General features: G+C 39.1%; 1 protein-coding gene across 4 annotated transcripts in view; it reads left to right on the forward strand.

The window, feature by feature from the left end:
- The window catches only part of cnksr2.S (connector enhancer of kinase suppressor of Ras 2 S homeolog), a 208,619-nt gene that overhangs the window by 153,090 nt on the left and 43,320 nt on the right, over nucleotides 1–12,209 (forward strand). For all 4 annotated transcript variants that reach the window (XM_041583636.1, XM_041583634.1, XM_041583633.1 and 1 more), the window contains 2 exons: nucleotides 6,921–6,969; nucleotides 11,198–11,370. In XM_041583636.1, the coding sequence (XP_041439570.1) occupies nucleotides 6,921–6,969; nucleotides 11,198–11,370 (222 nt within the window). The remainder of the gene's footprint in view (nucleotides 1–6,920; nucleotides 6,970–11,197; nucleotides 11,371–12,209) is intronic.

A 12,209-nucleotide genomic window follows, 5' to 3' on the forward strand; every position in this document is an offset into this window, starting at 1 on the left:
TTTAAAAATTGCTTAAATGTTGCCTAGGATAAACTCCCATTGAATTCCTTTAGATACTGTACTGCATTTTTAAATTTGAGTTTTTCAAGTTTCTTATGCTTATTCTCTAAAATCTACATTGCGTTTTTTTTGGCATTTCATGTATGTTCAACATGTAGTGGAGAAAAACATGCTGAGCTCACTTACTTATATTAAAATAATACAAGTATGGGACCTGATATCCAAAATGCTCGGGACTTGGGGTTTTCTGGCTAGCTGATCTTTTCGTAATCTGGATCTTCATACCTTAAATCTACTAGAAAATCCTGTAAACATTAAATAGACTAGTTTTGCTTCCAATAAGGATTCATTTCATCTTAGTTTGGATCAAGTACAAGGTGTGGTTTTATTATTGTAGAGAAAAGGGGAATAATTTGTATCAATTTGGCTTATTTGGATAAAGTGGAGTCTAGGAGAGAAAGTGGAGTTTATCAGAGCTTTTCGGATGACAGGTTTCCTGATAACAGATCCCATACCTTATGTGTTCTTAAAATTTTTTGGTGCATTCAATGTGCATTTCAATAGACGTAGATTCAAAGGCTGATATGCAATATAAAGTCCTGCGAGGAACCAATTTTTAAAGGGCATGTAAAGGCAAAAAAATAAAATACCATTTTTACTTTCTTTAATAAAAAAGAAACCTACAGTATCTCCAATATACTTTAATTAAAAAATGTGTACCGTTTTTATAAGAAACCTGACTGTATGCAGTGAAATTCTCCTTTCATTTACTGCTGTGGATAGGAATTGTCAGATGGTCCCTAACTGCTGAGCAGGGAAACAATCATACTTATGAACAGCAGGGGGAGCCCCCTCCTTACTTCCCAGCCATGCAGAACTCAAGCAGCTTTGTTTATGACGATCCCTAAGCAGCCCAGACCACACTGAGCATGTGCACAGTCTTAGTCTTGCAAAGATGTTTAACAAAGTTACAAGATGGTGACCCCATGTAGCCAACTTTGTGAGCATAAATTATTTGTTTGATTAGGCTTGTGGTGCAGTAAGTTCATGTTTATATTTAGTATACAAAATACAGCATTTCTAGCCTTATTCTATTTTAGACTTTACATGCCCTTTAAGAACCGGACCGGACCGCAACCAGCAGCCCGCAACCCGAACCGCAACCCGCATATTTACCCACTTTGATCCGTTACCCGACCCGGACCCGCAACCTTATCGGCAACCCGACCCGCAACCCGCCGACCACCATCAAACAGGAAGTGATTGTGCTGCAAACCGGAAACAAGTTTTGTAATACTTTAAAAGGAGTAAAATATAGACAATATTACCTAAGATAAGAAATTTTGATGAGTTCCGCAACCTGACCTGCGATCCGCAGACCCGCAGACCCACGGGGCCGGATTTACATAGCAGGCACCCCTAAGCCCGCTGATGTTCATCGCCCCATCCCCTCCCTTATATTCACACAGATTTTCATCATCGGGACTGGAGCAATGGGGATTGGTGCACAGGAAATTTAAAAAACGATTTTATCTCCAGTGTTTCTAAACCAATGTGGGAGTGGTTGGGTGACATGGCGCCCCCTAAAATTCTGCCGCCTTAGGCCCGGGCCTTGGTGGCCTTTCCACAAATCTGAGCCTGTGCACCTGAAAATCCTCCCCTCATTCCGCAGGATGGCCGCTTTTTTTGCATGTAACCCGTGGGTACCCAACCCGCTGCAGACTCTCATGCAGTGTTCCCTCTAATTCCTTCTCTGCTATGTGCGCAAAAAAAATCTTTTGTGTGTGCATTTTTAAAGACTGTAAGCTCAGGTCAGAATAAATGCAAAAAGGTTTTGGCTTCAACTAACGCTTGCACAGCTTAGAGGGAACATTGCTGATATACAGTATTAGGGGCCCTTAATTGATGCCAAAAAGTAAAAGAAATCATGGACACAGCATGTAAAGGGGACCCTAGACTTTATGTCACTTGTAAGTAAAAGGTGTAGTAGATATATTCCCGCTAGATGCTATCGTGGCGAGGTGCAAGCACTCTCTCAATGGCATTGTAAAAGTCCTCCATTGCTCATTTGTATTGTGGACGTCTTCAGCTCCTTCCTCCCTACTAATCATCGCCCTGACAGCACAGCAAAGAAACATTTGTATATTTTAAATTCCCATTCCTCTGACATCCAAATGATTACAGACACAGAAACTACAGTGCCATAGTCACAAGGGAAGATTTAACATATGGTTTTATGAAGGATCTCAGTCTGGTGGGCCAAATGGTCCTTATCTTTCATTTCTAGAAAGTGCAATGACATCTGGAAATCACTTATCTTCCCACTGCATATTATACTGTTGATCCGCCAGCTGTCACTCGCTGCTCAATTCATCTGCATTAACCTGAAGGGACAGTGTAAAACCAATTAAATCTCTATCACTCATGGTTAAGGTGTGGGGGGCGGGGTGGACTGTTCGATTACAGGGAAATGGTGATGAATTTATAAAAGAGCCTTGCTTGAACTGTTTAGTCCTTTTGCAGAGCGTGTGAGCATTTTGCAGTACATCAATCGTCTGTCAGCAGCGTAACATTCCCTTCACAGCTTAGCAATTACAATCAGTTGGAAAAGTGGTGCTTCTGCTGTTAGGTTAAGAGGTATTCAAAGGACACACTGTTTGTGCTGTGATTTAAGTTTTGGCATTTGATTTTATTATCAACCCCTTATTTCTGCAATACGGGCAAAGAATATTAATGTTTGCATGGCAGCTCAATTCCATGTGCCGGGATAAAAGCAATGGCTGAATTTTCTAGTTAAATGTTATTCGTGATGTGGGTTTGTTGGATTTGCCTCCTAACTTTCTTTAGTTACTAACCTGAAACTTTAGCCTGAGGCTGGGATAATCACTTGTGACAGATCTTATTGAAACTATATTATGAAAAATCTCATCTCATTAGGGTTTCTGCCCTTGAGTGAATAGGAGGGCTTAGCATTGTCCTATAATAGACTAAGCATATTAAGCATGTAGCACATTTGCTTATTACAGAACTTTGAGCCCCTGACATAATATCCGTTAAGGATTAGTAAATGAATGAAAAAGGTTCATTTAGAAACGTAGGTGCTAAATAGCAATTTGTGTTTAGTCTTTATCCTGTTAGATGATGAAAGCAAAGATCTGATTGGTTACTATCCAAGTCACAGAAAAGTTGAATGAAAGAAAACATAGGAAGTTCTAAGGATCCTTGGGGCAGTGGAACATGGGGCGACTGAGGTTTGGGTGATATTTAATAGCCAATATACCAATTAGGGAGCCCTCCAACCCAGCTACATTCAAATACCCTTTACAATTAGTGGTTTTATAATCTACAACGTTCACATTGTAAATAAGTGGGTCCAGGTGCAACTGCCCCGTAACCTGTTGCTTAAATATGAATGTTCAATATGTAGTGATGGGTGAATCTGTGGTGTTTCGCTCCACCGAATAATTTCGTGAATTTCCCGTGAAATTCGCAAAACGGTGAAAAATTTCTCATTTTTGACGCCGGCGTCCTGTTTTTGACGCCGGCGTCCGTTTTTTTTACGCTGGCATATTTTTGCGCCAGTTTCACGAATGTATTCGCCGGCGGCGAATCGCAGGAATTCACTGCGAATTCGCCTAGAGAGTAAATTCGCCCATCACTATCAATATGTATTTAGATGTTGAGCTCCACGTCTCTGGTCCAGGTGCAGTGCCCCAAACCTGCAGCTTGGGGAGACTTTACACTGGACACGATTCCCATACAGCATGCACCCAATGGAACAGCAGATAGCAGTGTGTTTAAAACATCTTTATTCACCGGACAATTCTAGATTCCGTTCCATTGAGTGCGCGCTGTATTGGAATCGTGGCCAGTGTGAAGTCTCCCCAAGCTGCGGGTTTGTGGGGTTATTGTTCATATGATTGGTAGGAAACGTGAACAGCTCTGAAGTGCCATTGCACTTACAATAAGGAGTCAGTCCTGAGCCTTTATAGTTTCTTAAACTAAAACTCAAAAATGGGTTGTCATGCTGTTTAAAGAAGATCTTTATGATCTTTTTTAAACTATTGCTCTTTCAGCTGAAGGAGTAATTCAAATTACAATATAATTCTAAATGATCTTTACCTGTCTTATAAGTTAAAGAATCCGTGTAGGTTGCCAGGTGTGTCTAGCCCTGCACCCTTTCAAAAGGCAGCTTTTATATTGCATTGGGTAACCTAAGATAAATATACTATTTGTACAGCTCTCTGTTATTGTTCATGAGTGTTGTCAGTGAGTTTGAGTCATTTCTGGTCAGGATCCTTACTGTGCACATGACCTGTAATAAAATAAACAGTTAGTGGTAACTCCTAATCAAAGGCTTCAATCTTTTTATCACCTCAAAAAAGCAAAGAGAGCACTGAAACAATATTGTACACCCAAATGACCCAACATAAGTAAGAATTTCAGCAGGAAAGTGCCTCGATGGATGTAGTCAAGCCTGACGATGACTAATTTGTTGGCTAGAGACTTAACAGAATCAGTCATGTGACACAGTGTATGTATGCTTTCATCTTTAACTTACAGTATCTCTTCAGCCACTAACTGCTAAATGTCAGCTCTGCTCTCTTGGTTATCAGTTCCTTCCCATCTTCATCAAGTTTCAAAGTAAAGGATGGCTCCCCAATTCTGTCTCTGGGCGTAAAGCCACGGTAGAGAAAGATAAAGAATTGGTGGGGCATTGCCCTTTAAATGAGAAACAACTTTCGAAATATGGAGAAATATATGACTAGTAATGGGCGAATTTGTCCCAATTCCCTGCGAAATTCCCGAGAAATACGTGAAACAACGAAAAATTTGCGAAACTCATTGAAGTCAATGGGTGTCAAAATTATTTCGTCTATTTTGGCCAAATGTATTAAAATCAATGGTCATCCGAATAATTTTGCCCAATGAAATGGGACATATTCGCCCATCACTAATCCTCATCTCTGATCTTTATTATCCAAAAATTTGGAAAATATCTATTGATAGAGCCAAGCTAAGGAAGAGATAGAGCAAAGTTGATACGTTTTATGACATTGCGTATAATGTAAAATAATATTGCTCCATCTGTGCTCATGAATGATAAATTAAAACCTAGCATTTTGCAATGTAATTATTTCAATAGACTATTTATTACATCACAAACTTGAATTTCTCATGGGGCCTTTTTGTGACCAGCGTAAAGGTAAATATTGTGTGCCCAAAAAAATGACAGATTTTTTTAGTAAGAAGTTTTGTTTATGCAAACTGCACAAACGGGACTTTGTTCCATGGGTGGATGTGTTGCTGTATCTGCAGAAACCATGTATTAATTGTTTGCAAAGGAAAGATGATTGGCGCATTGCAATATTTTTTTTTTCCAATAATTTTTTATTATTATTTTTTTTATTACATTTCCCTCTTTGTGCTGCTTCATTCAGCCTTAATATGGCCCGTGACTTGTGCTTGTACAAGTGTACATTTCGCTAGGCTTGTTTCCATGGAGACTGAGCACTGGTATAAATTTAGGCAGCTTATTTCTGTAATGGCACTTTCCAGTTTATGTTTTTAATATAGAGTGAAATGTTGATGAAATGCAAATGGAATTCGGTGGAGTGTTGTTTACTTCACAGTTACCCAATGTTTCAGATTTGTATCTGCCTTATCTATTATTTACCAAATGTGCTGCTGTGTAACCTTACACAGAATGTCCCAAATATTAAGAGTTCTAAATTTAAAGGGCAAGCAAAGCTATTTCTGCTTCTAGCAGCCCTTTGAGATGTAAGGTAGAACCACACTATTTCCATGATCATCCCATTTACCATGCATGTTCCAGTAGAACCATTTTTGCGCTACACCCAGGGCTTATGTTTCCAGGGCTATATTAGTTGTTAGGGGGCTCTTTTTTCTTTTTTTTGGGGCATGAGGCTGCTAGCTGCGATAAGTGGCACACAAGCCATGTGACAACAGGCAGTGATGTGATTACGATACAGAAAACCCTTTAACTGTGAGAATGGTCTGGTAAGGACCTGTATATTTTACTCTCTACCTCCTGACTTCAACCATGCTTTCCTATTTAGTTAGTTAGTGTGCAGGGAGGGATTGTGGGCTGAAATTTGCAGAGGAGGCACATTTGTTTTGAAGGGTGGCAAGGGCCAGTCAATTTATGCTATGGATAAGAAGAATTAAAGTAACCAAAACTTTCTTAGGGGACCTAGTTGCAGTTTGAAGGCCACTTCCAAGTTCCAATATATTGTTACTTTGCCCAGCTTTTCCTAACCTGTGTAAACTCTATGTTCTCTAACTGATTTCTTTTTCCAAAAAAAGCTCTCTGTTCTAGAATTCAATGCCCCTCGAAAAGTCCTAAAAACTAGGTGCTGCTTAGTCAACGGAGATCCTGGATGTTACCTATGTACCACCTATCTCTTGTAGCTTCTTTTGAATGTTTTATTTCTAAAAATGTCATCTGTAGGTTTGCATTCTATATGATATATATTGCCAAGACCATTTAATGGGCAGATGTGGCCTTCATATATCAAGTTTGCTTATATATAGTGCCCTCAGATTTTGCCATGCCTCCATCTTTAATACATAAGTGTATGTGTGTACACCAAGAATAATTCTGTTTCTGAGCAGAATCATGATCCTTGCTTAATAGACTTTTATGAGGCCTACAGGGAACAAATTGAGACTCTGTAAGGTAGTGCCTACTCCTCTGGACAATTGTAGTTATAGGGATGCCTACTCTGTGGACAAGTTATTAGTCTGTAGTTAACTGGAACAGAGAAATGTAAGGGGGGCGGCCATATGAAATTGTATTTTGCATGCCCTTTGTAAATGAGTACCCTATGTTCATTAGTTAGCATTAAAAATTATGTCATGGAGTATTCGAAAATGTAATGTTGTATTTCTTTTTGCAGACATTTCAGCAATCTTCATTACAGCATAAATCAAAGAAAAGGAATAAAGGTAAGCGTAAAATTCATCTTGACTTTGGCAAGTATTTTCTGGAGGATTCCTATAAAATGAGTCAATTAAATGAATCCATCATATGTCATGTGATGGAAAGGTTTGGGTCTCCTGTGTCACTGTTGACAGATTCCCATTGAAAACTAGTGAGCAGTGGTCTAAATGAAGCACTTGATTGCTTCTCATTTATTGTCAACTTCCCCCAGAGCTGCTTTGAGTGCTTTGAGCATTATTGTCTTCCCTTCTGTATTTCACATGACACATAGAGATAAAGTTGTGTTCAGAATATATAGCAGTCCAACATCACTAACTTGATCAATCACTGTTTTTGGTCAGTCAAAATTATATTTCTACATGGGAAATAATTTACTAGTAGGTGTAATAGAGTAATAGAAAACCAACACACCCAACAGTTATGAGATGCACGCTGCTGATTCTGTGTAACATAAGCATTAATTGACACTTGTTCCAAATAATAACCAGTGTGAAGGCAAATTAGTGAGGACATCCATTCTGTGAAAAAACATGTGTCAATCCCAATTTAAGAAGGGAAGGCAGTAAGTCGACTTCGATTCAAACAATTCGAACTAAAAATCGTTCGACTATTCGACCATTCAATAATCGAAGTACTGTCTCTTTAAAAAAATCTTTGACTACATACTTCGGCAGTTTAAACCTACCGAGGTACAATGTTAGCCTATGGGGACCTTCCCCATCACTTTTCTAGCCTTTTTTTGATCGAAAAAAAATCCTTTCGAACGAACGCTTAAAATCGTTCGAATAGTTAGATTCGAAGGATGTAATCGTTCGATCGAACGATTTTTACTTTGCGCTAAATCCTCTGAATTCGATATTCGAATTCGAAGTATTAAATTCGTTGGTCGAATTCGAGGGTTTTTTAACCCTCGATATTCAACCCTTGATAAATGTGCCCCTAAATATTAGTTCAAGGATTCAAAGGAAAGCAAAATCTTGAAATATTTTTCAGTTTACACAGTGAATGTTTAAGTCTATAAGATTAAACAAACTAATATTACCTTTTCTTCACTTTCTGTAATGAAATACATTCATGTATGCTATCATAAGGATTTTGAGTTTTATTCACTTTTGTGAACACACTGCTATTATTCTGAACACATTTGTAGAAAGATAGGGAATATGACAACCCTATTTGCCAATAGAAATTGCCTCCTTAATGCACACAATGCATCTCATCTAGTTCTCAATAAGAATGTATGTAGAATTGTTTCTTTGATGTTTAATTTTCCTAAACACACTATGAAGTTAATTCACGTAGGCTGCACCTCTGGGATCCCTGTTATTCTGAGAACTGCTTTATTGCATTCAAGCCACAAATGTTCAATAATTGCAGCTTGAGGTCTTGATATTGGGCTCATTAGTCAGGTACATTGACTATATGTTCATTAAATATCTTCAGCACCGGGCCAGGTGCCCTAGGCAACCTGGCCCATCGCAGCGCCCAATAGGCGAGCCCATGCGCGAAAAGGACCAGTGCACAAAAAGGACTAATTCGCAAGCCAGAGCGGCAGAGGGGACTGGACTAGGAGTGTGAGGCAGAAAATATACGTGACTGGCACCCCCAGCTTTGTGCCCTAGGCACATTCCTACTCTGCCTACCCCTAGTTCTGACCCTGAATATCTTTGTAGATTTTGGCTCATGCTTGAGATCATGGCCAAGCTAGGATGCAAATGCAGATTTGAGAAAGAACCATAGCCTATTTAAACATAGGATCAGTACAGATTTCAGTATTTCCCCCCTCCCCTGAACCACCATGTTTAAAGTATGTCCTATATTCATATTATAAAATATATCCTTTAATTTATCCATGAAGTCTGTCAAGTGCATTTTCTAGGACAAAATTCTGCCTGGTCTGTAGCAGTTGTGTTCTTTTAGGGATTGATGCAGTGATTTCCATCTCAATTAGTGATGGTGATGATGTTGGTCATCCAAGCCTTTTTGCCCTTGACCTACTAAAATTGTAAATAAAAATATTAGACAGGAGGGCCTGTAATATTTGGTTGAGCTACTGCACTTCTATCACTCAGTTTCCAATGCAAGGACAAATCCTATACTAGGTACTTATTGGGTCCTGGCAGCAACGTGGCATGAGGCAAACTCCATTGTTCATTTGCCAGAGGGAAAATGTTCTTTAAAGGGAATGTAAAGGCAAAAAAATAAAATCCCATTTTTACTTTCTTTAATAAAAAAGAAACCTATCTCCAATATACTTTAATTAAAAAATGTGTACCGTTTGTATAAGAAACCTGACTGTATGCAGTGAAATTCTTCCTTCATTTACTGCTGTGGATAGGAATTGTCAGATGGTCCCTAACTGCTGAGCAGGGAAACAATCATACTTATGACCAGCAGGGGGAGCCCCTGACTTACTTCCCAGCCATGCAGAACTCAAGCAGCTTTGTTTATGATGATCCTTAAGCAGCCCAGACCACACTGAGCATGTGCACAGTCTTAGTCTTGCAAAGATGTTTAACAAAGTTACAAGATGGTGACCCCCTGTAGCCAACTTTGAAAGCATAAATCATTTGTTTGATTAGGCTTGTGGTGCAGTAAGTTCATGTTTATATTTAGTATACAAAATACAGCATTTCTAGCCTTATTCTATGTTAGACTTTACATGCCCTTTAAACAATATTTTAACAGTAATAAATCTAAACGTTGGATATGCACTAGTGAATTTAATGTAAACAAACAGAAAACAGTTGCTACCTTTTTTTATATGCTGGCCTCTAAATTGGAACTGTGCAGACAACATGACTTGGATAGGAAGAAACAGCATGACCTTTTCTTATTAAAGCATGACAGCGTGCTTGTTAAACTAAGAAAGACTAATGAATGTATTACTATAGTGGCAGACAGACATAGCTGGAGGATATTTCTTTTTATCACAAGTCACCAGCTTCTTAGATGCCATTTAAAATAGACTTGATTTGATATATCGTATAAGCTAAAGTAAATGTAAAAAAAATGAACACTTCACAGACTTTTTAAGCAACTTTAGAGAACCTTCTTTGCCAAATATAATCAATTTTATGTCCAAATCCCAGTTTACAGCTCTTAATATAACAGTGTTTTTGTGTGCAGCACTTGAGCAATCTAAAGTTATTATACTATTTACTACAGCTTTTATTGATTTATCTATATTTTTTAAAATAAGAGCTTCAATTATTTGATATTTCAATATACCGTATGAATATGTATTCTGCATTCTGTCACTAGGCGGAGCATACAGTGGAAACAGTGGAACTTTTCTGTAAAAAGCCTTAGAATATGGCATTGCTGCAAAGGCACCAAATATCACTGAAAACAGCCTTCTAAACATTCACTTATTTTAATATAAACTACAGTGCATTAAAGTACAGTTTATTGCCTCTACACAAACTCTCTTAAATTAACTTAAAGGGGTTTATGGAAGGAGAATTCAGAAAACAGACCTAACTGCTGTGCTAAGCTACTAACTAGGAAAGTCCATCCTCTAAAAGCATCAAAATACAGGTTTTCGATTAGAATAAGGTGTGTGAGTGTATGTATATCATTTAGGGGCAGATTTACTAAGCCTCGGGTGAATTTTTGAATTTCAAAAAGTTCAAATTTCGAAGTAAATTTTTGGGTATCTCGACTATCGAATAGGCTACTTCGACCATCGAATTGGACATCGATTCGAACGATTAAAATAAAAAATCATTTGACTATTCGACCATTCGACAGTTGAAGTACTGTCTCTTTAAAAATCCTTCGATTTCAATACTTCGCCAAGTTAAACCTACCGAATTGCATTAAAAGCCTATGGGGACCTTCTACAAGCATTTTCTAAGTTTTTGGCATTTAATCGTTCGAATCGTCAATCGAATGCTTATTTTAGCGCTAAATCCTTCAAATTCGATATTCGAATTCGTAGGATTTCAATTCGATGGTCGAATTCAAGGGGTTTAAGCCCTCGAAATTCGACCCTTGATAAATACCCCCTTAATATAATTTATTTTGCTTTTGTAAAATAAAAGCTAATGTGTAAATTAAAAGGTGATTGTGTTCATTAACTGTGTGTCCATTGACCCTGAAATATTCTTTCTGAAACATGGGCTTCCTTGGCAGCAAATCCTGAACTGTTGGGCACAATGTAATTTTTGCTTCTGTTGCACTTCCCTTCAGTAAATATCTGCTGCACTAATCTGCATTGCTCTCTTGAAGGTCCTGTTCCTGGCAAAAGTAAAAGGCGAATATCATGTAAGGACCTTGGCCGTGGCGATTGTGAAGGATGGCTATGGAAGAAAAAAGATGCCAAGAGCTATTTCTCCCAGAAGTGGAAAAAGTACTGGTTTGTTTTAAAGGACACATCTCTTTACTGGTACACAAATGAGGAGGTAAAAATATATACAGTATTTTAGTAAGATATAAAAAAAATATAGTAAAATATATTTAGAATATATTTTAGAAGGAAAGGTAAAATTACTTTAGAGGGGGTCAAAGTTGGTCGGGACTTCCTAATGATTCTAGTCGCTTACCTGGGATAGTGCACATCTTCTACCCAGCGGCAGGAAGGGGACAGTTAGATGAGCGATGTGCCGCCAAGTGTCTCCCTGCTGGAATCAAACTCTTTCAACTTTTTTTGGACGAGTGCATGCACAGTACAATTGCTGAGCTACAACTAGTGCGGACTTCTATATTTGTTGCAGGGGAAACTTAGGAGAATGGGGAAAAAACTGCTTCCTGGACTGGTACATATTTTGAAGAAGTGCCAGCCTGAGGGTTGCGACTAGAATAACTGGGGAGGCCTAACAAGTAGCAGTCTCTAATGATTTTACATTTCCTTTAACCTTAATGTAATGTATGGGAAAAATTGTGTTTGTTATGACTTTTTAAACTATATCATAAAGATTAGTGTCTTTAGCATTAGTGACAGTAGCGTAACTGGAGGGGGACGGGCCCTGGTGCGTGACCCCCTCCATACTGGCCGCATTTGTCAGTGGCGCACGGGCTGCCGGGGGGCCCTGAGGGGGTGGCCCTGGCCCGCTCGCACCCCCTGCCCCCCTCCATATTGGGCGCATTTGTCAGTGGCACACGGGCGCGCACGGGCTGCCGGGGGGCCCTGAGGGGGTCGCCCTGGCCCGCTCGCACCCCCTGCTCCCCGGCAAATCCGGCAGGCGCAAATTGGCGGCAAATTTACGCGTTTCGCCGGCAGTGAATCAATTCGCCAAACTGT

The sequence above is a fragment of the Xenopus laevis genome, chromosome 2S, assembly GCF_017654675.1.
Source record: "Xenopus laevis strain J_2021 chromosome 2S, Xenopus_laevis_v10.1, whole genome shotgun sequence".
NCBI lineage: Eukaryota > Metazoa > Chordata > Amphibia > Anura > Pipidae > Xenopus > Xenopus laevis.